The sequence below is a fragment of the Amblyraja radiata genome, chromosome 3, assembly GCF_010909765.2.
Source record: "Amblyraja radiata isolate CabotCenter1 chromosome 3, sAmbRad1.1.pri, whole genome shotgun sequence".
NCBI lineage: Eukaryota > Metazoa > Chordata > Chondrichthyes > Rajiformes > Rajidae > Amblyraja > Amblyraja radiata.
Window position 1 is genome coordinate 43,083,634 of NC_045958.1, and position 26,341 is coordinate 43,109,974.

General features: G+C 49.1%; 1 protein-coding gene across 1 annotated transcript in view; it reads right to left on the reverse strand.

The window, feature by feature from the left end:
• The window catches only part of hsd17b3 (hydroxysteroid 17-beta dehydrogenase 3), a 63,203-nt gene that overhangs the window by 14,707 nt on the left and 22,155 nt on the right, over positions 1-26,341 (reverse strand). Inside the window, exons 7-8 of the mRNA XM_033018780.1 lie at positions 14,342-14,423; positions 13,860-13,925 (exon numbers count right to left, since the gene is read on the reverse strand). Coding sequence (XP_032874671.1) covers positions 13,860-13,925; positions 14,342-14,423 — 148 coding nt within the window. The remainder of the gene's footprint in view (positions 1-13,859; positions 13,926-14,341; positions 14,424-26,341) is intronic.

Sequence of the window (26,341 nt, forward strand, 5' to 3'; positions counted from 1 at the left end):
ATTTCAGATGAAATATAACTTCAAATGGTAGGAAATGCTTCATTCTTGACTGTTTCCCATTATATTATGGCGCAGCAGTAGAGCTGCAGCCTCATAGTGCCAGAGACCCAGGTTCAATTCTGACTACAGGTGCTGTCTGTGTGGTGATCAAAGCTCCCGCAGCCGGTGATCGAAGCTCCCGCGTCGGGGCGATCGAAACTACCATGTTAGGACGTTTCTGCCCCTGCTAAAAAGCATGCGCACACTCACACACACACACGAGGCTTCGGAGGCTCAATCCAGCGCTAAATGCAGCTCAACTCTGCCTGTCTCGCCGGGTTAACCTACAGACCTGCCTGGACTGACGAGACACCAGCGCAGCTTCTCCGTGCTGGCTGTAAACCTGGGCCATATTTCATGCAAGTCCAGGCAGGGCTGTAGGTTCACCTGGCGGGACAGGCAGCTTTGAGCTGGGTTTAGCGCTGCTTCTCTGCGCTGGCTGTGGGCCTGGGGGCACAGCTCCCATCTGTCTCCCGACATCTGTGGCCACCCCCGGGCATGGGGGACACTCGGGTGGGGACGGGACAGCGCCGGAGAGCCGGAATCGATCCTAGCTGCGGATGAGGCGCAGGTCTGTGCCGAGATTGTTTTGGCACGTCTCCCTCCTCCAATCATCGCGCTCTATCCTCAGTCCCACTCCTCCCCCCCCCCAACCCCCTACTTCCACCTTTGACCGACACTTCCCTCCTCCAATGATCGCGCGGAATCATCATGGTCCCCCCCCCCCGCCCCCATTGCCTGCTGACCGACATCTCGATCAGCAGTCCCACCCCCACTGTCTCGCGGAAAGCGGAGGTTTCACCGGGATTTAAAATCCGGATTACAGAAAATGGGGGGGATCATCCCCCACCTCTCAAAACAGGGGGGAATGTGTCCCCCCCTGCCCCCCCCCCCCCCGGGATTTCTGCCCCTGCTAAAAACATACATTTAACACATACAATTACAACACAAAGAAGGAAAGGACAGACAGACTGTTGGCGAGGCAGCCATTGATGACGCCACCCGGTGGTCATTCTGTTTCCTCCCACATTCAAAGGTTGTAACTAGAAGAGTGGATAAGGGAGAACCAGTGGATGTGTTATATCTGGATTCTCAGAAGGCTTTCACAAGGTCCCACATAAGAGATTAGTATACAAACTTAAAGCACACGGTATTGGGGTTCAGTGGATAGAGAACTGGCTGGCAAACAGGAAGCAAAGAGTAGGAGTAAATGGGTCCTTTTCAGAATGGCAGGCAGTGACTAGTGGGGTACCGCAAGGTTCAGTGCTGGGACCCCAGCTATTTACAATATATATTAATGATTTGGATGAGGGAATTGAATGCAACATCTCCAAGTTTGCGGATGACACGAAGCTGGGGGGCAGTGTTAGCTGTGAGGAGGATGCTAGGAGGCTGCAAGGTGACTTGGATAGGCTGGGTGTGTGGGCAAATGCATGGCAGATGCAGTATAATGTGGATAAATGTGAGGTTATCCACTTTGGTGGCAAAAACAGGTAAGTAGACTATTATGTAAATGGTGGCCGATTAGGAATAGGGGAGATGCAACGAGACCTGGGTGTGATGGTACACCAGTCATTGAAAGTAGGTATGCAGGTGCAGCAGGCAGTGAAGAAAGCGAATGGTATGTTAGCATTCATAGCAAAATGATTTGATTATAGGAGCAGGGAGGTTCTACTGCAGTTGTACAGGGTCTTGGTGAGACCACACCTGGAGTATTGTGTACAGTTTTGGTCTCCAAATCTGAGGAAAGACCATATAACCATATAACCATATAACAATTACAGCACGGAAACAGGCCATCTCGGCTCTACAAGTCCGTGCCGAACACTTATTTTCCCCTAGTCCCATCTACCTGCACTCAGACCATAACCTTTCCTTTCCCATCCATATACCTATCCAATTTATTTTTAAATGATAAAATCGAACCTGCCTCCACCACTTCCACTGGAAGATCATTCCACACAGCCACCACTCTCTGAGTAAAGATGTTACCCCTCATGTTACCCCTAAACTTCTGTCCCTTAATTCTCAAGTCATGTCCTCTTGTTTGAATCTTCCCTACTCTCAATGGGAAAAGCTTATCCACGTCAACTCTGTCTATCCCTCTCATCATTTTAAAGACCTCTATCAAGTCCCCCCTTAACCTTCTGCGCTCCAAAGAATAAAGACCTAACTTATTCAACCTTTCTCTGTAACTTAGTTGCTGAAACCCAGGCAACATTCTAGTAAATCTCCTCTGTACTCTCTCTATTTTGTTGACATCCTTCCTATAATTGGGCGACCAAAATTGTACACCATACTCCAGAATTCTCACCAATGCCTTGTTCAATTTTAACATTACATCCCAACTTCTATACTCAATGCTCTGATTTATAAAGGCTAGCACACCAAAAGCTTTCTTTACCACCCTATCTACATGAGATTCCACCTTCAGGGAACTATGCACAGTTATTCCTAGATCCCTCTGTTCAACTGCATTCCTCAATTTGCTACCATTTACCATGTACGTCCTATTTTGATTTGATTTGTCCTGCCAAGATGTAGCACCTCACGCTTATCAGCATTAAACTCTATCTGCCATCTTTCAGCCCACTCTTCCAACTGGCATAAATCTCTCTGTAGACTTTGGAAATCTACTTCATTATCCACAACCCCACCTATCTTAGTATCATCTGCATACTTACTAATCCAATTTACCACACCATCATCCAGATCATTGATGTACATGACATACAACAGTGGACCCAACACAGATCCCTGTGGCACCCCACTAGTCACTGGCCTCCAACCTGACAAACAACCATCCACCATTACTCTCTGGCATCTCCCATTCAGCCACTGTTGAATCCATCTTGCTACTCCACCATTAATACCCAACCATTGAACCTTCTTAACCAACCTTCCATGAGGAACCTTGTCAAAGGCCTTACTGAAGTCCATATATACAACATCACCTGCTTTACCCTCATCAATTTCCCGAGTAACCTCTTCAAAAAATTCAAGAAGATCAGTCAAACATGACCTTCCAGGCACAAATCCATGTTGACTGTTCCTAATCAGACCCTGTTTATCCAGATGCTTATATATATTATCTCTAAGTATCTTTTCCATTAATTTGCCCACCACTGAAGTCAAACTAACAGGTCTATAATTGCTAGGTTTACTCTTAGACCTCTTTTTAAACAATGGAACAACATGCGCAGTACGCCAATCCTCGGGCACTATTCCCGTTTCTAATGACATTTGAAATATTTCTGTCATAGCCCCTGCTATTTCTACACTAACTTCCCTCAATGTCCTAGGGAATATCCTGTCAGGACCTGGAGACTTATCCACTTTTATATTTTTCAAAAGTGTCAGTACTTCTTTTTCTTTGAATCTCATAGTATCCATAGCTACTCTACTTGTTTCCCTTACCTCACATAATTCAATATCCTTCTCCTTGGTGTATACCGAAGAAAATAATTTGTTCAATATCTCCCCCATCTCTTTTGGCTCTGCAGATAGCTGTCCACTCTGTCTCTCTAATGGACCAATTTTATCCCTCGTTATCCTTTTGCTATTAATATAGCTGTAGAAACCCTTTGGATTTACTTTCACCTTACATGCCAAAGCAATCTCATATCTTCTTTTAGCTTTTCTAATTTCTTTCTTAAGATTCTTTTTACATTCTTTATACTCCCCAAGCACCTCATTTACTCCATGCTGCCTATAATTATTGTAGATCTCTCTCTTTTTCCGAACCAAGTGTCCAACATCCCTTGAAAACCATGGCTCTTTCCAATTTTTACTATTTCCTTTCAACCGAACAGGGACATAAAGATTCTGTACTCTTAAAATTTCCCCTTTAAATGTCCTCCATTTCTCTTCTACATCCTTCCCATAAAACAAAATGTCCCAATTCACTTTTAAATCCTTTCGCATCTCATCAAAGGTAGCCTTTCTCCAATCAAAAATCTCAACCCTAGGTCCAGTTCTGACCCTCTCCATAATTATATTGAAACTAATGGTATTGTGATCATTCTATGGCAAGCCATTCTTGCCATAGAGGGAGTACAGAGAAGGTTCACCAGACTGATTCCTGGGATGTCAAGACTTTCATATGAAGAAAGACTGGATAGACTCGACTTGTACTCGCTAGAATTTAGAAGATTGAGGGGGGATCTTATAGAAACTTACAAAATTCTTAAGGGGTTGGACAGGCTAGATGCAGGAAGATTGTTCCCGATATTGGGGAAGTTCAGAACAAGGGGTTACAGTTTAAGGATAATGGGGAAATCTTTTAGGACCGAGATGAGGAAAACATTTTTCACACAGAGAGTGGTGATTCTCTGGAATTTTCTGCCACAGAAGGTAGTTGAGGCCAGTTAATTGGCTATATTTAAGAAGGAGTTAGATGTGGCCCTTGTGGCTAAAGGGATCAGGGGGTATGGAGAGAAGGCAGGTACAGGATACTGAGTTGGATGATCAGCCATGATCATATTGAATGGTTTCCGGAGGAGGCGCTGTCCTGAACGGCTGCCTGTCCTGCAGCTGTCCGTTTTTTCCCCTTCTTTTTTATTATTTTTAGATCGTTAAGTGTACAGTCAGGGGGTCTAAATCTTTTATGTGTGGGGGGTGGTGGGGGGGAAGGGGGAAACTGCTTTTCTAAGTCCCTACCTGGTCGGAGGGGTTGCCTTCCTCCGAGCAGCGTCTTCGACCTGTCCTCGCGGCCTACCAGCGGGTCCTGGAGCGACGTTTCCCTGAGGGGACCTGGCCAGAACATCGGCGTTGGCGGGGGCGCAGAACGTCGGCGTTGGCGCAGAACATCGGCTTTGGCGGCAGTGCAGCGCTGGAGCGCTATTGCGGAGCGGGCGATGCCTTTCCTGGGTCGCCGCGCTGGGACTTCAGTATGCTTGGTACCGCCGAGGAAAACATCGTGGAGCCGCTGTTCTGCGGAGCGGCCAGCTGCGACGTTGAACTTACATCTCGCCGAGATCACCAGTGTGCGTAGCCCCATCTGGCGTGGTCTGTTGGCTTGGAAGCCGCAGGCTCCAGTGGGAAGGCGGCCGTTCCTGGCACCCCAAGCCGCTGGGGGCTCTCCCGACGCCGGAGTACCATCACCCGGCGAGAACATCGGGCGCCGTGGCGGCGACTGTGGAGGCCTCAATAGGCCCGACTATGGGTGGACAAGAGGATGGGGACTGGACTTTGTGCCTTCCCCCACAGTGGGAATCACTGTGGGGGGATGTTTTGGTGTTGAATTTCTTTATGAATACTGTGTTGTATTTTTATTAGTGTGCTGCAAGGACATCAGAATTTCCCCTGAATAAGGGGATTAATAAAGTAATCAATCAATCAATCAATCAATGGCGGTGCAGGCTCGAAGGGCCGAATGCCCTACTCCTGCACCTATTTTCTATGTTTCTATGAAAGATGTGCAGGTTTGTACGTTAATTGGCTGCTGTAACTTGCACCTGGTGTGTGGAATGTAAAAGTAGGATACCATAGAACGAGTGTATGGGTTAGCGTGGACTCGGTGGACCGAAGGGCCTGCCTCCACACGTGGTGTCACAGGGGAGGGCTGGTCCCCGAACGCGATATTCCACCACTCACCCATAGGTCCCAATACTCACTACTCCCTAGAGAGGGAGGGGGGGTAGAGAGGGAGTGGAGATAGGGAGGGAGGGGAGGTAGAGAGGGAGGGACATTAGAGAGGGAGGGGTGGTAGAGAGGGAGGGGGTAGAGAGGGAGGGGGTAGAGAGGGAGGGGCGGCAGGGAGGGGGAGGGGGTAGAGAGGGAGGGGGTAGAGAGGGAGGGGGTAGAGAGGGAGGGGGTAGAGAGGAAGGGGGTAGAGAGGAAGGGGGAGGAGTAGAGAGGGAGGGGGAGGAGTAGAATGGGAGGATAGAGGGAGGGGAAGGGGGTAGAGTGGGAGAGGGAGAGGGGTAGAGAGGGAGAGGGGCAGAGAGGGAGGGGGGTAGAGACTGTAATGTAAATGCCAGCATCCCTTGAGGCCAGGAGTACAAGCTGGTGAGTTGGCCAGAGTCTCGTGACTGAGGTCAAGTGACCTTCTAGAAGTTTCTGTTAGAAATAAACTCTTCTTACAAGATGTCGGACGTGTATCATTGTGCTAGCCACAACAGGATCATACAGAAAACATTACATAGTGTCAGAAGTGGGAATGGAGGGACTCAAGCCACCGAGACCACTCTCCATGCAAGAAGAAGAAGAACGAGCGGCTGAAACCGAAAAAGACGAAAACGAAGAAGAAATCTCGGAGCCGAGGACAGTCAACCAGTCCCAATGCTCGGTCAAAAGAAAAAAAAAATCCAAAAATAAAGCAGGTCACAGTCCAAGTCAAAGAGCAAGAAGAAAGAAGCAAAATGAAGAGCAAGAAACACAGGTGTGGCAGCCCGAAGAGTAAGCGCGCGGCCTCGCCTCACCACGGCAGCAGCGGAGGGCCCAGAGCCGATCAGCCTCACGAGCCTCCACCACTTCCCGCAGCTCCTCACACTCACCCAGCAGGTCTAAAAGCCCCTTTCGGAAGGCCGGCCGATCGTGGCTTCCGCGAGGGGAAGCCCACCCACCCGCGTGACAGACAATCGGGCGGGGGAGACGGAGAGGAGGTCGCCCCCCCGTGATGGCCAGAGATCACCAGGTGGGATTGGGATCACCAGCGAGGAAAAGGCGTCACGATTCCCTGAGTCCCCGCGATCGACGGAGGAATCGCCGGTCTCCATAGACGGCCTCTCTCAGAGGGAGTAATGGCCGCCAGGGCCTCCTTCGGACTGCGCTCACCCGTGCTGATGGGCAGAAGCGACTCCTCTTGAGCTAGTACAGGCCTGATGGGCCGAAGTGGCTCTATTTATTAAAAAATCTGAATGAAATCTCAGTGAAAGGCACTTTTTCTGGACTTTTCCTGAGCTGACGGGCCTTTTGGGCCAAAATGCTCCTCCTGGGCAAATACAGGCATTTTGGGTAAAAGGGACTGGTTTCTTGGCTACTAGGGGCCTTGTGGGCTGAAATTAATGGTTTCAGGCAGGCCAAACAACATTTCATTTCATTTCCATTTCATTTCAAGCACAGGGCAGGCCGAACAGCTCATTGCATTTTCATTTAATTTCCATTGCCATTGCAGTTTCAAGCACAGGGCAGGCCGAACAACTCATTGCATTTTCATTTCACTTATTGCCATTGCAGTTTCAAGTACAGGGCAGGCCAAGCCAAACAGCTGATTGCATTTTCACTTCACTGCCATTGCCATTGCAGTTTCAAGCACAGGGCAGGTCAAGCCAAACAGCTGATTGCATTTTCACTTCACTTATATTGCCATTGCAGTTTCAAGCCCAGGGCAGGCCAAGCCAAACAGCCGGGGCTGTCGTGGGCTGATGAGAGAGGGGTGAATAAGCTCTGAACTACAAAAGACTATATTATTGGTACTATTTGTTATTTATTGATCATTCACACCCTCCACAGGGCTCGAAATTGACGGTTGCCCGGGTGCCAATGACCACTCAAAGTGCCGCCGGGCAACCTAAACGGCGAGTCATTTTGCCCGGCTTGGCAACTTGGTTTATACCGAAGATAGACACAAAAAACTGGAGTAACTCCGCGGGTCCGGCAGCATCTCTGGAGAAAAGGAACGTGACGTTTTGTGTCGGCGACGGTTGTGGGAAAGATGCTAAGTGTGGCGTGACGGAGGGTCGGAGCGAATGTCGGGCCCCGCACAGCAGCAGCAGCAGCGGCGACGGCGGCGGCTCCATCTCCTCCTCCCGCACCCCGGCCCCGCCTGATAACGGCAGCTGCTGCCACTCTGCCAACGGCGCTTTCAAAACAGACCCTTGGAGGAGGGAGGTGTCGGTCAGAGGCGGAAGTAGAGTAAGGGGAGGGGGGAGAGAGACGAACCAAAACACTCTCGACAGACCTGCACCGATCCCGGTCTCCGGCGCTGCAATCGCTGCCGAACCACCACTGGACCATCCCCCACCCACCCGAGAGCCCGCACACGCCCGGGGGTGGCCAGAGACGTCGGGAGTCAGGCGGGCGCGGCGCCCCCAGGCCCACAGCCGGCGCAGAGAAGCAGCGCAAAACCCAGCTCAGCTTTGCCTGTCCCGCCAGGTTAACCAGCAGCCATGTCTGGATTGAGACGGGGCTGTAGGCGAGACAGGAAGCTGAGCTGAAATTACCGTTCACAGAAGCCTCGCGTGCGTGTGTGTGTGTGTGTGAGTGTGCGCATGCACGCGCGGCAGCCAAGATATTCTGTCCGCGGTCCCCTCCACACACACTTCCACACACACACACACACCCTCCACCTCACACATACACACACACACTCCACCACGCACGCACACACATTCCACCACACACACACACACATTCCACCACACACACACACACACACTTCCACACACACACACACCCTCCACCTCACACACACTCCACCACACACACACACTCCACCACACACACACTACACCACACACACACTCCACCACACACTCCACCACACACACACACTCCACCACACACACACTACACCACACACACACTCCACCACACACTCCACCACACACACACACACTCCACCACACACACACTACACCACACACACACTACACCACACACACACACACACTCCACCACACACACAAACACTCCAACACACACACTCCACCACACACCACCACACACACACACTCCACCACACACACTCACAGACTCACATACACACACACATATGGACTCACACACACACGGACTCACACATACACGGACTCACACACACGGACTCACACACACAGGGACTCACACACACACACGCTCACAAACACACGCGCTCACATACCCACACACAGAGACACTCACACACCCACTCACACACGCACAGACTCACACACACAAGCACATAAACACACACACACGCACTCACACACATGGACTGACACACATAGACTCACACACACGGACTCACACACATGCACTCACACACACACATGTACTCACACACGCACACACACACACATTCACACACACTCACACACCCTCCACCTCTCACACACACTCACTCACTCACACATTTGCACTCACACACACACATGCACTCACGGACACAGTCACACACACACACACACTCATACATACACTCACACACACTAACACTCACACACTCACACTCATACACCATATATATGGCAGTAAACTCTCTTGAATTTACTCACAGGGCTCAGCGTAGCCTCTCCACTGTGGCCTTCCGCAGTCAGTGGCACTTCCGCAATCTGCGCGACCTCTGCACTCACCGGAAATTACGCAATCAGCGCGACCTGTCCACTGTCACGAAATGAGCGGGACTTTTGAACCAAACGCAGTCGGGCTTAATAAAGCATTGCAGTTTCAAGTACAAGCAAGGCAGCAGGCCAAATAACTAATTTTATTTTCATCAAGGGCTAACAAATCTTAAGTACATTGCTGACTCACAGTTCAGTTGATTCCCAGCTTAGAATGAGAGTCGTCATCTTGGGCTCGCCATCTTGCAGAGAGACTGAGTTATGTCCAGGCATCCAGGGTTTTATAGTCATGCCCCCCCCCCCCCCCCCCCCACCGAAGGGGCATTACCTTCATCGCGGTGATTAACAGGAGAGTGGATCTTAGGGTTTTTAAAACATTCATAACTCTTTTATTTTTCATCGGGAAAAATCCTCAGGGCCAGATCAGCGGAGGAGGACTGTGAGTAAGATGGCCAAAAATCATAGCAATATACGGTAGTGTTTTTTCTAAAATCAATATACAGCACAGACAGGAAGTGGTCAAGATGAGACTTTTAATTATATACTAGACCAAGTGAAGACCCGTTGGGTCTGCTCCCCCAATGCAGCCATTCCCTACCCGTAGCCCCCATGGGAGACGTCCTCCAACTGACGATTCGAGCACTGAGCAGTGCGGCTGTTTTTAAATGGCGTCTTTGAGGCGAGAAGCGGGCGCCAGCAGCCGTTATGGTCGCTGGCCAGTAGGAGGCGACAAAAGGAGTGAGTGGGGGGGGGGGGGGGAGAAGGATTTTATTAAAAATGTGTACATAAACACGACAAAATGTAATGAGGAGTGGATACTTGGAATGAAAAGTGAAATCACTACCGAAATGGAAAAAATCTGGGCGTGTGTGGGTCTGGTGTTGGTGTAAAAACGAATCAAAGGCTGGCACCCACAAGTCAGGCAGAAACACACACACACAGTTTTAATATTATATAGAAGATATATATATATATTACTAGACCAAGGGGAACTGGGGGGGAGCCTGCAGTGTCACACACACACTAACCACCGCACACACGCACAGAGGGGGAGGGGGGAGGGGGGGTGAGAGGGGAAGAGGGCGAGAGGGGGATTACACGGGGAGGGGGGGGAGAGGGGCGAGAGAGGGGAGAGGTGGAGTAGTGGGGAGGGGACGCAGAATGGGGGAGAGGAGGGGGAGGAAGGGGAGAGGAGGTGGAGAGAGGAATGAGGAGGGGGGAGAGGAGGGGGTGGAGGAGGGGAGAGGGGGAGGAGGGGGGAGAGGGAGAGGAGGGGGGAAGGGGGGGATAGATGAGTGGGAGAGGAGGGGGGAGAGGAGGGGGGAGAGGAGAGGGGACAGGAGGGGGAGAGGATGGTGGAGAGAGGATGTAATAGAGAGCAGGGGAGAAGTTGGGGGGGAAAGGGAGGGGGTGGAGGGGAGGGGAGAGGGGGTTGGAGCAGTGGAGAGGGGGGTGGAGGAGGGGAGAGGGAGAGGTGGAGGAGGGGAGAGGGGGAGGAGGAGGGGAGAGGGCGAGGAGGTGGGAATGGGGGGGAGAGGGGTGTGGAGGTGGGGGGAGGGGAGGAGAGGGGGAGGGGAGAGGTGGAGAGGGGGCGTGAGGGGGGAGGGAGAGGGGGAGGTGGGAAGAGGGGGGAGGTGGAGAGAGGAGGGAGGAGGGGGAGAGAGCAGGGGAAGAGAGGGGGAGAGAGGAGGGGGAAAGAGGAGGGAGAGAGGAGGGAGAGAGGAGGGAGAGAGGAGGGGGAGAGAGGAGGGGAGGGGGCATGGGGAGGGGGGGTAGAGGGGGGAGGGAGAGTAGAGGGGAGAGAGGAGGTGGGGAGGAGGGTAGTGGGGAAAGAGGGACAGAGAGGGACACAGCGAGGGACACAGGCAGAGAGGGGAACAGTGGCAGAGAGAGGGACAGAGGGGGGGCACAGAGGGGAGACAGGCACAGAGAGAGAGGGGGGCGTGAGGGGGCAGAGAGGGTGCGGGGGGGGAGAGTTTGAGGAATGGGGGGGCGTGTCGTCAGAGGTGAGGGCTGGTGCGTGACTTCACAAAAGCAAGCCGGTGAGCGCCGGTGACCTCGGAATCTGCAGAACTTGCTCATTTTTTCTGCGCCTTTTGAAGAACGGGGGGGGGGGGAGGGTGGTGTAACTCGTGGAAAACAGCAGCTGCTTTAATACAGAGCCGGGGGGGGGGGGGGGGGGGGGGGGCTGCCACGAGTCAGGTGGGCCAGGAGCAAAGGCATTGTGATGTCAGCAGCTGGCCAGCGGTTATATTTGAAAAAAAAGTCAGATTAGTGAACAATCTTAGTAAAAAACTTGGGAAATGATTAACCAAATTTACAAAGGAGTGGATTTGTGAAATGATAAGGTAAATCATTTCACAAATGTACAGAGGCGTAGATTTCTAAAATCACAAGGAAAATCTCTACTGAAATATGTAAAGATTCCCCCGTTTCGGCGTCTGGTTATCGAGGAGATATGTTTCAAAGGCAAAATCACACACACACACACACACACACAAGTTTTAAAAGTATACTAGTATATAGATAGATGATATGATATGATATATATTTCTCAGCTTCTCAATCAAGGCTCATAATGGGTTTTTTTCAAAGTAATATGCCATAGTGCAGATGATATGCTCCAGCCGTTACATTTATCCTACCAGAGAATACTGTAAACCACCAACAACAACAGAGCCAGTCTTTGTCAATAATTGGAATTAAAATAATACCAACATCATATTGCACGAGCACTTTCAACAAATGCCGGCCAAATCATCTAATGATAACAAGTCACAACTAGACAAACAAAATTTAAATATGTACTGCTTCCCAGAAATGGTGTAATAATTCATAACAAAGTATGGAATCAGTAAGATCAGTTGTGATGCTATATGCCTGAGTGATTGTTAGACTGCAGTGAAAAATGCATTTGAAAATACTGCTGACAAAACCAAAAGATGAATTTCCCTTCCCAAATGTTTGCCCAAACTCAAATTAATGCAAATGCCTGAAAATAATCTAGTTGTAAGAAAGGATTAGAAAAACAAAAATGGCATTTTATCTTTGAAATTAAGAAACTGAAATGTTTTCTTTAATGGTTACAATTTTTAAATTGACCCTGGAAAATTCCTTTAAGAGTGAGGGTCGAGTACAGAGAAATAGAAGATAAATAATTGGGAAAATGAAAAATCACGTTTTTGATCATGTGAACGGTAGAAATGTAGAATCATTTAGCAGTAAAGCTATTAAGATGGATGGTAATTGAAGACAATTAAACAACAAGCAGTTAGAGCACAACCTCGCTGAGACAAAGGCCTTTCGTTTTTCTTGAGTATTTCTGGGCTGGAAGTTCCTTTGCACTGGCAAAGCTCTGTAAAACTGGCAGTGGGAAAACTTCTTGTGTATAATGCGCAGAAAAAATGCACTAGGTTCTTTCCTTCACTTCTCTGCAAAGCCAGAACAAGTGTGAGGAATTCAAGTGGTTCAAGGGTAAGGTGTTATAGGTGGGAGAGAAGCGGGGAATGGCAGTGGTGAGAGGCTCGAGAAAAGAACTCAGACTGACAAAAAACAAAAAGTGCTGGAGGAACTCAGTGGGTCAGGCAGCATCTCAGAAGGACACGGATAGGTGACATTTAGGGTCGGGACTCAATTAGACATCCGAAGAAATCAGAAACATAATCTATCCATGTCCTCCAGAGATGCCTCCTGACTCGCTGAGTTACTCCAGCACTTTTGATTTTTGCTCAAGATTCCAGCATCTGTGGTTCCTTGTGTCTAAATCAGCGTTAGCTGTAAAGGTAAAATATAATGGTTGAGAAATGAAAGGTTGGGTCAGGGTAGTTTGGGATTGCCTGATTGGGAGGAGGTTGGGATAATGCGAGCATTCCCCAATTGGAAACAATGGATGAATTGTGAAGTCCATACCCAGATGAAGTCCAAGCCTGCAGTGTTAGTCAAACAATCCAGAACGGTACAATAAATCTATTTATGACCTTCACAAAGCCATCAATGATGCCAAGAGGGAGCGAGCTAGAGTCCCGGGATAAGCACACGGACAGCCGTCAATTGTGGCATTATTTGCATTCTATAACAGCCTACAAAATAAATTCAGATAGCATTGCTGGCAACAGCATGTCCCTCCCCGATGAGCTCAGTGCATTCTACGCTCGCTTTGAACAGAAGAACAGTGTAAAGAAGTCAAGAGTTCAAACAACCTTGGGTGCGTCTGAACCACAATTACTGTCACAGGTGTCAGACTGGCCTTCTTGTGACTGAACCCATGGAAAGCAACTGGCCCAGATGGAGTCCCTGACTGCAACGTCAGGACTTGCACAGACCAGTTGGAAGGAGTATTCACAGGCATCTTGAACCCCTCCATACTCCAACCTCCTACTTTAAGAATATCACTATCATCCTAGTACCAAATAAAAGTAAGGTAACGTGCCTTAATGACACCATTCAATGGCTCTGACATCCATCATTATGATGAAGTATTTCAAGAGGCTGGTCATGGTGTACAATAACTCCAGCCTCCCAGACAACAGTTTCTGCAAAGGGATAATCTATGCTTACCTGTATAATAATGTTCTTTGATCCATATTCTGCTTGACAGCCTCTGGAAAATCTTTCGATAAAGATCTGGCAAATCATTTAATGAAAAATCTAGAGAGTTATACATTTTTAAATGGTCCAGAATACTTAAAACAAATAAATCAATTTACCAAAAATCCCCTTATTATAATATTTAAAAAATAAATCTCGAACAATAATCAATATGCACACGTCTATAGAATGTCTGGCTTAACATTCACAAAGATATAACATTGAAAATCAGATGTAGAATTTGCTGTGTGGAAGATGCAATATAATGAACACCTGGTTACCTGCCAGGCCTGTGATGAAGTTGCAATGCCAGAGTAGGAGTATGTTCGTGGAAAGCTCAGCCTTAATTACACTTCCAATACTTTCCTAGTGAATTGTCACCCCGGGTTCGAAGTAGAGGAATGCAAAAAACACACCGCATTTTGAAAAGAATAGAAAGTATAGAACCTCACCTTAGTAGATGAGTACAAACTGAAAAAGGGGCATGGGATATTTGCCACTCCAGATGAAATGTTCAGGATCAAACCCTTTTGTCTGAAAATATAGTATTTCAAAATATAAAATGGTTAAATGTGTAACACATAACTTTCACGATATCCAATGATAAAAAAGGATTAGAAGAGATGTGATATGGAATTTTTAGTTATCTGCCGCAAGATATTTTCAGGGCCAGATTTACCTATAAGCAAGACAAGCTTAAGCTTAGGGCCTCGAGGTCTATGGGGGGCCTCCGGTCAAGGCAGGACACCTACCGTTCAACTCTGGGCGGGCCCCCCTCTCTATCTCTCTCTGTCTCCCCCCGCTATCCGTGTCCGAGCCGCCTGGCTCCGCTCGCTCCTCCTCCGCCGGCATGGCAGGCCGCCTTGCACATGCGCATTGCTGCGGCCTGCACGTCCTCCCCCCTGCACATGCGCACAACCACGGCCAGCACATCATCGGCCGCCCTGCGCATGCGCACTGCAACGGCAACTGGTCGGCGCTGGGCACTTTCTCCCTCGCTTTGAATTATGGGAGATTTGGCCGCCGTGGCTGTCCGGTCGCTGCCTCGCCGCCAGCGCTGAAAACCAACGCGGAGGGGGCATCACAAGTGGAACAGTTTAGGGCCTCTCTTCATCTAAATCCGGCCCTGGATATTTTGTGCAATTTTTAATTCCTCAGCTAATCCCACCCAGGAAAATCCCTGCCTCTCTTCACACCACTGTTAATCCATTTCTCTTCCCCTATTAAAAACATTCTTGAATCTTCCCTTTGGAAATAAACATAACCATTCCACTGTGTGTCATACAGAATTAATAGTCTCAGCAGCTCAGATTCATCCATCATGAAGTCACTATCAACTGCAAATGGTGGAATCTTGAGCAAAACTCTAAGTGTTGGAGGAACTCAACGGTTCAGGCAACATCTGTGGAGGGAAATGGACAGGCAGCAATTTGGATTGAGACCCTTCTTCAGACCAAGGGTCCTGACGCAAATGATTGCCCATCCTTTTTCCTCCACAGATGCTGCCTGACCTGTTGACTTTGTGTTTTCTTCCATTATTTACCCAGTTATATGCTATTCCACTGCCAGAGATGATAACGATGAATACTTACATTTACATAACATTTAAAGCAGCATAACATCCCATGTAATCTCAACAAAATTAATCTGAACAACATAATGAGTCTTTTGACTAAATGACTGGACAAAGAGTTTTCTAATAGTGTATTTAAGAAGGAAGGCGAGATGGAGAGGGTCTTTGGGGCAGATCCAGGGTTTACAGCTCTGACAGACAGCCAGCAGGGGTAGTTAGCTCTAATCACAAAGAGCGAGAGTGGAGGAGCTCAATTATTTTGGAGCATTGCAGAGCTGAATGAGGTTACAATGATTAAGAAGAGCGAGGCATGGACTGATTTAAAAGCAATGGAGTGATTTCTTTTTAAATTGTAAAGTTTCTTAAGATTCAAGAGATTCATGTGCAAAATTAGAGCACATGGTATTGGAGGTAGGGTATTGACATGGATAGAGAACTGGTTGGCAGACAGGAAGCAAAGAGTCTGAATTAATGGATCTTTTTCAGAATGGCAGGCAGTGACTAGTGAGGTGCTGCAAGGGACCCTGGGTGTGTACAGTACATATTGACGAATTAGACGAGGGGATTAAATGTAAAATCTCTAAGTTTGCGGATGACACAAAGCTGGGTGGCAGTGTGAGCTGCGCGAAGGATGCAATGAGGCTGTAGGGGGACTTGGATAGGGTGGGTGAGTGGGCAGAAGCATGGCAGATGCAGGTTAATGTGGATAAAAATGAGGTTATCACCTTTGGTGACAAGAACAGGAAGGCAGTTTATTATCTGAATGGTGTCAGATTAGAAGAAGGGGAGATAGAAACAGAAAATAGGTGCAGGAGAAGGCCATTTGGCCCTTCGAGCCTGCACCGCCATTCATTGTGATCATGGTTGATCATCCACAATCAGTAGTCCGTGCCTGCCTTCTCCCCAAATCCCTTGATTCCACTAGACCCTAGAACTCTATCTAACTATCTTTCAAATTCATTCAGTGAATTTTCCTCTACTGCCTTCTGTGGCAGAGAATTCCACAAATTTGCAACTCTCTGGGTGAAAACGTTTTTACTCATTGATGGAAAAATGTATGTAACTATTTCCTTGTGTATTCTATCTGTGTCTGCACAAGATTGTTTACCGATACTGCCTAGGGCACAAGTAATTGACAGGTCTCGGTCAAGAGATTAAGAGTCTATCACAGAACTTGCAGAACGTCTAATCTTGCTCCGGTGTAACTTTCCACAGCTAAATGTTATTTCCTTTGAATTCTGTGTCCTTGTCATTACCATTTGTCTGGATGCTTTTTTGTCTAAATCAATGTATAAAAGAGATGGTTTTCAGCATTAGCTCAGAGAGGACTCCCACAGACACTTGGGCTCTGTGTGACTCTCTCTCTCACAATAAAGTTTGTTCAGTTTCTACCTCCGTTTTTGTAATAGTCTTTGTTGGAAAATTTCTAACATAATTGGCGCCCAGCGTGGGGCCCCAATACCTCTGTTGCCGGTTTTCAGGGGAACCAAGAGCGCTCATTTTAAGGTTCCTTACGGACACCGGGGCAGAGTGACGGGGCTCAACCGACACGCCGGAGGTAGGACTGAACGTTCCGTAGATAGTGGGGTCCCAGCTAAGTAATTTTGACTTTGCCGAGTTGTATTTTGTTACCTTCCTCAGAGACCCGGGACGGCATACAGAATTGTCGGGGACAATTGAAGAGAGTAGTTCGACCACTCCGGCGACTGGGTCGCCAAAGAAGTCAGGGACTTCAGAAGTCAAGTTGGACTTGACAGGTCCCTCCGTCCCCATTGTTTAATTATTCTGTATTTTTGATTATTCTGTATCTTCTTTTTTTTTTAATTTCTATATGCACTACTACTACGGACTGACGCAAAACTGCATTTCGTTGTACCCATACTCAGTATTTGTGCAATGACATTAAAGTTGAATTGAATTGAATTGAATTGAAAAGAGTAGTTGGACTACTCGGGTGACGGGGTCACCTAAGAATTGTCGGGGACAATTGAGAAGAGTGGTTGGACTACTCGGGCGACAAACGGGGTCGTCCAAGGTAAGAAGTTTGGGACTTCAGTCAAGTTGGACTTGACAGGGAAAAAGTATAGTCGTAATTCTCGAGGAGGGAATCAGAATGGGCTCGACAAACTCAAAAGGTTATGAAGGTGATGAAAAATGTATGTTTATACAAAGTAAGCGTAATTGTAAGTACTTAAACAAGTGGAAAGAAAGGTGTGACTTTAGTGGTAAGTTACTTGTTGATTGTTGTAAATTAATGTCTGCTATTGCCAAAGATGCAACAAAAGGAAGGAAGGATAAAGACAAGTTGGGCTACCATGAAGCACGTCTGTGGCTTCAGGAAGCCAGATCGCGCAGAGACGGAAAGGAAAAAGAGAAGGAACAACTTACCAAAAGTGAACCATTGACAAACGCTTTCCTCCAGAAGGGGGACAACGAGGTCTCCCACCGATCACCGGGTATGGCGAGTGCCCCCCCCCCCCTCCGTACACACCGGAGAAAAAGGGGGTGGCCTTGCCACCGGTGGAAAAAAAACGTCGGATCGTACTCAACAAGGGTTCTAACCCCCGTACTGGAACAAAAACCAACCATTAAGGAAAGCGGCCAGCTGCACCCAGGTTTGCAAAGTCTGAAAACCACTCGCTCAGGTACCGTTTATAATCTTCATGCAGGTCCTATATTTGAGCCTAAATCTCCATGGTCAATAAGACCAAGCGGGGCTGAAATGTATCCTATGATTGCAATGCCTAATCCAGACGCCGGCACAGTGGGGCCAATGTACGTGTACAGGCCATGGAATATGGAGGATATTAAAAAGGCACTGGGGGCATTCCACATCCTAGAGATAATTTCGCAAAGTGGCAGAGGGACTTTGGAAACCTGGTTGTAAGTTATTGTTTAAATACGGTAGAATATGAACAAGCGTTGCGAAGTCTTATCGGGTGTGATTGGTGTTTAATTGAAGGAGACTGGAATGCTATTGTAAATGGAGCACCCCTTCAGTGGGCACCAGGTCAGAATGATTATCATAACAGACGAATAGCTATTGAAAATCGAATAAGAGCACACTTCCAGAGAGGAGTCGATTACAATAAAATTAGGGAATGTACACAAAATAAAGACGAGCCTGTGCTACACTATTTCTCCAGACTTAGGGTTGGCTTTGAGGCAAATAGTGGACAAGAAATACCGATCCTGTGGGTGGATGATGGACCGTTTGCCCAACAGTTTAAAATCGAACTGTTAAATGGATTAAAACCCGAGATTAGTTTATATATAAAAAAGCACATGGTGGGATGGAATACAAAGGTACTCAATGATGTAAAAGATTGGGCAGTACATGTGGAGGAAAATACCAAACAGAAAAAGATTGTAAAGAACGCTTATCTGGCCAATGTTGAGGAAATAAGCGAAAATACCGTCTCTGTATTCTACCGGGTAAAATAAGGAGATCAGGGGCGGGGATGCCAGAGAGGCAGAGGAAGAGGTAGAGGCAGAGGTAGAGGGAGTAGGTCCCCAAGGGGGGAGGGATGTTTTGTCTGTGGAAAACTCGACCATTGGGTTCGAGATTGTCCCCAGGCTAAGCATATTACACTAAGAGAAGGCGAGGAGGGTTCAAGGTCCCGAAGCTATGACCGATCCTGACTGACCGAGGCTGAAGGGAGGGACAAATCAACCAGAGATACTCCCACTCCCCCAGCCGACAAAGAGCCTCTGCAAATATTGGATCTAGAAGAAATCTTCTACGCCTTACCTAAAGCCTACGATAAGTTTAATAGTGAATGGGGAAAGGATGACATTCTTATGCGATAGCGGAGCAGGTAAAACTGTCATAATAAAAGACGAAGAGCCCCCGGGAACACTATACTCCAAAAATTCAATAACTGTAAAGTCTGCCACCGGGCATACTAACGTGGAGTTCTTGAATAAACCACTTAAGTTCCAAGACAAATATCTAATATGTGTTGCGAGGAACAGGTACTGGTCTCAGCGATTTGTTCAGTAACTTTGCTAGGCCGAGATATTATGATGGGATTGTGGATTGGTATAATACCCACAACACATAGATGACCCAGATGTCAAAACACAAGTGGATATTTGAACTGCTGCATTACAAGCTTTGGATCTTGACTTTGAGGAAGAAAAAATCCGTAGAGTCACTGTTTAATCAAACACAGTTGCAAACGTAATCTGCTGCAGTTGATCCAAGAAGGGTTGAGCAAGGCATTGTGTCTTTAACTGCTGACATTTCAGCCATCATTGAGGAAGACTGTGTTAGTGATACAGTGCATATCGACCAATCACACATTGCACCACCCTTTTCTACAATGGTAACAGATAACAGCAGGAATTGGCGCTTCAGAGCTGATCTTTCCAAACAACTTATTTTGCTGCTGGAACTGTACAACCCCAAAGATGTGTATAACTATCTGCGCCCCTTATCTCTCAGCCTCTGTGCGGATAAGGCATCTTCAGTCCGATGGATTGCCTACAGACTGGCAGTGATAGAAGATGATTATATCCCAATAGAACAATTTGCTGAGCATTTGATGCCACATTTGCTACAGCTGTAAGTTATTTGGGCAAATCCTCCAAAATTATGGAAGAAATTGAATAAGCACATGGATATCTTAAAAGACAAATTTGCTGGCTGCAACGGAAAAAACCCCCCCCAATACACATCAAGAATCAAACCCGTCTGGCCTGTGGACTTGGACATCACACAACGGTGTGAACAGGGAAGGCTGAGACGGAGATAACGAGATTCTCTTGGATACACAAAGGGAGGAACCAAGCCTCAGCAGACGGTGGTAAACAGGCCAGCACAAGCACAATCACCATCGGGGATGATAACGATCAGGCTGAGGGATCATGACATCAGCAAACCCCTTATCATCGGAAGCCTATTGTTCATGCCAGATCGAAACTGGGAAACATCAAAAGAACCCCTTCTATCCAGAGGACCACCTGGGGGTTTCAAAGGAAGCTCAGGTATAAAAGCCGAAGTCAAGCCAGAACTCGCTCTCTCTTCCTGCTCTTCCTGCTCTGCTGGACAGCTCGTGGGCCTGCATCGACTTCGCTGTGAGTATCCTGGTGACCTGGTGAATTTCCCGAAATAGGAGGTTGAGGGGAGAAAGGTCAAGGGGGAGTATGCTTGCAAGTAACTTGTGTTAAAGTAAGTTTTACGACGTGCCCGATAGTTTTCGTCCATAGTTTTAGTTTAAATCATAAGTTTAGCCACGCATTGTGTAGTGTTGGTGAGATTCGATTTCTCATTGTTTAATAAAGCCTGTAAATTTTAGACTTGCTTTGAGTCCATCTTGGTTTCTGTTTTCTCTCATCAGCACACTCTGGTCAATTCAACCTTTGTATCATATCCCACCATAATTCCGAGGTCTAGAACCTAGGGGAATCCTTTTGTGGAGTAAAGGGAAACGCAAAACCCCTACAGAATGGCGACCGTGACAGGACCTCGGTGGTTTGGGTTATGTGATTTGTCAGAGGGGGTGAGAGAACGTAGCAAGATGGAGGAGAGAATCTCCTCTTATCTGTTTAAAAAGATCAATCTCACCAAACAATGGGTGATAGCACTGTTGAGAGCTGAGCAGCCCGCAGAAGCTGCAGCTCAATGGACGGAAAGCAAAGCGTATAGTAAAGGGCAGGAAAAGGCAGTTTGGCTAGCGTGCCTATCACAGCAGGTAGCCAATATGCAGAGACAGATAGATAGACTGGAAGAGCAACTGAGAGAAGCTAGGGCCAGTGCTGAAGAAAGCGCTAGAGAAGGGGAAGGGCTATCTGAGGAATGCAGTAAAGCCAGGCAGTGTATCTTGCAGGCGAGGGAGTCCCACAGAAATGCCCAGGAATTCCTCCAATGCCAGGTGGTAGAGGCAAAGGAGAGGGAATGGAACGCCCAGGAACTCCTGGCTCAGAGTATACAGAAGTGCAGGGAGCTGGAGGGAAAGTTCCAGGATATACAAGCAGCATACAGGGTGGCCCGTAGCGAGCTAGGCAATAGTGATCACGGGCCTTGCCAGGCGAGGATAGCGCAGCTGGAGGAGACTCTGTCCAAGACTAGGGGACGGGTTCACCTGGTAGGACCAGGGGGGTCCCCCGGGGGCAGAGGGCTTCCCTCAGCAGATGATTCCCCAGTGGCAAAGGGGAATAGACCGCCTCCTGAGGCGCCGGGGATAGGTCCGGGTCGGCAGGTGGGGTTCGGGTTGTCCGGGGAGGGACAGGCCCAAGGAGGGGCGGGAGAGCACCCTCAGTTAGCGGCTTCCGCGCCATGTGTAGCACACCACGAGGTGGTGGGGTTACCGATCATGGTGGGAGAGCCAGGGGTAAAGGGGCAACAGCCCAGAGTAGGGCAGATGTGCCCGGCACGGCAAAGGAAATATGGTCCCCCGGTAGGGCAGGCAGATAGGGGGCCCATAGAGAGTGATATCATCATTCCCCATGGGGCACATGTGCTGAGGGGGATGGTGGCTCAGGTTCCCAAGTTAACCAGGGCAGGAGACCCGTCATTGCATTTTATGGAGGTGCAGCAGGCAGCCGACATAAACGATTGCGATGAGGTAGAACGGGTAAAGCTGCTACTGATGACCCTAGATTCATACCTATGCAAGGCAGTGACCTCCAGGGAAGGGGGAAGACCTGAAACATGGGTAGCGGCACAGACAGCGGTTCTGGAGGCCATGGGGTTGAATCAGGGTAGTCCTTTCACCAGGGTGGGGGAGACGGAGCAGCAGGTAGCTGAGTCCCCGGACATGTTCGCAGACAGGCTGTGGGCAGTGTATGAGGGAGCGTGTGGGATGCCTTTAGATAGGCAGAATTTAGATGGGAGAACAGCTCACTGGCTGAAGACTCTGGTGGCGAATTGCCTCCCGCGAGTTAGGGCAAGGGCCGAGCACTGGTTCGACCCAGCTGACCCAAACCTTAACGAGGCGGAGGTGATCAGGAAGCTCACCCTTGCGTACCGCAATGGAGAGAGAAGTGAGGAGAAGCCCTTCAAGGGCAAGGTGCACGAAATAGTACCGGCACCCCCCAAAAGGAGGCAGTGGAAACAGGAAGGCAGCCAGACCTCTTCCGAGATGAGGCCGGTGTGCTACGGGTGTGGGAAGCCCGGGCACTACAAGAGGGAGTGCAGAAACCCAAGTAGAGCAGTGGGGGATAGGACCCCGGTAACAATAGATGTAAGAGATCTAATTACCTATTTGCAGTCAAAGGCGGGAGGGTCCGGACAGGTAGCCATGGCAACAGGCCAGGGCGCGCCCGTATCCGCACCCCCGGCACCTTTATGACTGCCAGCGAAGCAGCCCACATTCCTATGCCCGTTAGAGTATGGCCCATGTGGGAGACCCTGGGTCAAGATGGAGGTCCAGGATGTGGTCGGGAGTTGTCTGCTGGACATTGGTGCTTCCAGTAGCATTGTCCACACGGAAAACCCCCGTACATCCCCTCTATCTAGTAGGGTGCCCTATAGTCCACGAGGAAAGGGAAATCAGAGGGCGGATGGCTTGGCCAGGGAAGGAGCCAGGAGTGGGAAAGCATGGGATCCCCATGAGGAAGGACAGGTAGCTGCAGCCAGGGAGCAGCCTCGAGAAAAGGAGTCCACGGTCCAGGCACAAGACCCCATTTTAAAGGCTGCCTCAGCAGCCATTTGCAGGCAGGAGATGATAGAGGGACCGTATGGGGGTAAAGATCAAGAACAGACCCGGGTTGATGTGGAAACCATAGGGAAGCCAGGCGAGTCCACAGGTAGTCAGTCTGAAGTAGCCGGCTGTGTTCCAGGGCAAGGACTGGAAGCAGCGGAGAAGGAGGCTGACTCCAGCCCTCCGCAGGCAGGTACCGTAGACTGCCTAAGAGAGGCAGAACTAGCAGAAGCAGAGGAGATGGAGGTATCACCTCTGGTGTGGGAACCCCCGGTCAGACGTAGGAGTGACAGGGTCACTAAACCCCCAGTAAGGTGGTCCCCATCCCTAATTAAACCTAGGGCTGGGGCCGGCCACAGGAGGGCCGGGAAGGAGAGTGGCCGAAACAGGGCACTACGGAGTGCGGCTGGAGGGAGCCCAGTCTCCACAGGGAACGTAGGGGTAACTCAAAACCCCGTAGTGCAAAGGGAGGTGAGGGGCAGTCAGGCCCCTCGACAGGAGGAGTTCTGGCCTGCACGGGAGGGCCCACCAGAGGGGTGGCCCCAGCGTGACGGGGACCAGTTATGAGTTGGCCACCCGGAGACGGGTGGCGTTGTATATAGCATTGGTTTGTGTGTAAGTAGATGTAGTGTTTGGTAATTAGATATAAGGTTTTGTATAGCTACAGGGGAGTACAGGGACAGACAGTACGGGATCGAAGGGATGTGCTGTGGAAAAGTGGACCATAACAGACAAAACAAAACCCCAAATGCCATTTTAGGCGGATAGCTCTGTGGAGGCAAGGAGGTGTTTTGCTTTGTTTTCCAGATAAGTAGCCCCGCCGTATGGATGATGGCAACGATGTGCCTCCGGATGTGCGTGGCGCGTCGCGGGGACACGGAGGAGTACCCACATGGTGCCCCCGCGAGACGGAATTATTATATCAGGCCCTGTTAAAAGACATGTTCCAGAAATTCCACAACCTGGATTTTGGGGACATAGACATAGAAGAGATGTACCGCGGGGGAGGGGATTTCACTTTGGGGTCCGGTAGGCAAAGACGAGGGGTGGTTAATGACGGGTTTACAGCATTTAACACGGGGACATCTATTATTAATAGCATGGACAACGTAGAACTGGCCTTGCAGATCAATCAGTTGAAGGGCCAGTTAAGAAAGGTTCTGGGGGAGGAAAATGCGGTGGTAGGATCGGGACTGCACGAAGAGGTGGCAATGACTCTACATCTAAAAGAAATCATAGCACAATTGGAGACACATGCAAAAACGATAAACGCTTTGATTAAAGAGGACCGGAATGCGTCCGATCAGGCTGCACAGAATGAGGTGTGTGGGCTGTATGGTGCGTGGTTGTTGGGGGAGGGGAGGAGCAACCTGGAAGACCTGAGGCAAGGTCGGGTCCCCTCCTGGATAAGCAACCAGCACCTAGCAGCGCTACACCCTTATAACAGCACTTTGAGTCCTTGTCAGCTTCGTGTGGCCTCCGAGGCCTACCCGGTACCGGTGGATTGCGGAAAATCCAATCACACCATAATGGGAGTGGTCGTACGAATCCCGGTAATGGGAACCTCGGCACGACCAGCTCCTCTGTACCGAGTGGAGAACGTGGGAGTTGTTCGTGGGGGGGTGCATATTCGCTACGGGAAGGTCCCGCCCTATGTCATAGTGAGGGAGCAAGCTGTGACAGGCATTGACCTTTTGGGTTGTCGGAGCCGGGGAGCACAGGTAATCCTGTGTCCCCAGCACATGGGCGCTGAGGCTAGGCCTCAGTGTGGGTTCAGGACTGTTGGGGCACAGCCTATAAACTGCACCATGGAGGCGATGGCGGCAGACCATGTCCCTCCACAGGTGGCGTATATAGGCAGTGGGACGTACTGTGTCACCACAAGTGCCCAGCGGTATCAGCACGGATCACAGCTGTGGTGCCCGATACCGCACAGCAGCTTCTGCTTTAAACCCAGGGCAGAAGTCCATGTGGCACAGCAGCGAATATTACCCATCCCGGAACCTTCTTCGGTTCACCTCTCGGTACGAGAAAATGTAACTGACTTATTTGACTATGTTGCCCATTTTGGGTATGATATTCCCCCAGTGAATGAAAAATTAAAAGAGTTGCTGGTGGCGGTCGAGTTGTCGCACAAACACTTCTTCTCCCTGGAACAAAAGACTCTGGATATCGCCAGGGAGATCGAAGAGATCAAGTCTCCAAGTTGGTGGGACCTGGAGTCCTGGATCATAGTACCAGCATGGGTCCGCATCGTGTCCCATGTTCTGATCATCTGCCAGATGATAATTGTGGTGTATTTGCTATGCATTAATTGCAAATTTAAAAGGCGGAGGAGGATGGCCAAATTACAACAGCTGGTAAATCGAGCCGCCCGACGTCACCATAACGACACCCCATCACTGTAAAATGTCTGTACTCTAGTGCAATAGTTTTTGTACATAAGTTGTAATCCCTGCATTTTCAGGGAATGGTCGTGAGGGTACTGTATGGTTTGTGGGATTGATGTAAAGTAAAAGGTGTATAGTGTAAGTTAATGTGCTTCGAGGGCCTAGTTTAGCGATTAAGGGGGCTTTCGGGGTACATAATTTCACCTTCTCACCAGGAGTGTTTACAGCTCTTGAGGCTGGAGGATTGCCCACTAACTTTGTCAATCGACACGGTCCGTGCGAGCCTGGACGTGTCGTAGGGGCATGTAAGTTATTTGGGCAAATCCTCCAAAATTATGGAAGAAATTGAATAAGCACATGGATATCTTAAAAGACAAATTTGCTGGCTGCAACGGAAAAAAACCCCCCCCCAATACACATCAAGAATCAAACCCGTCTGGCCTGTGGACTTGGACATCACACAACGGTGTGAACAGGGAAGGCTGAGACGGAGATAACGAGATTCTCTTGGATACACAAAGGGAGGAACCAAGCCTCAGCAGACGGTGGTAAACAGGCCAGCACAAGCACAATCACCATCGGGGATGATAACGATCAGGCTGAGGGATCATGACATCAGCAAACCCCTTATCATCGGAAGCCTATTGTTCATGCCAGATCGAAACTGGGAAACATCAAAAGAACCCCTTCTATCCAGAGGACCACCTGGGGGTTTCAAAGGAAGCTCAGGTATAAAAGCCGAAGTCAAGCCAGAACTCGCTCTCTCTTCCTGCTCTTCCTGCTCTGCTGGACAGCTCGTGGGCCTGCATCGACTTCGCTGTGAGTATCCTGGTGACCTGGTGA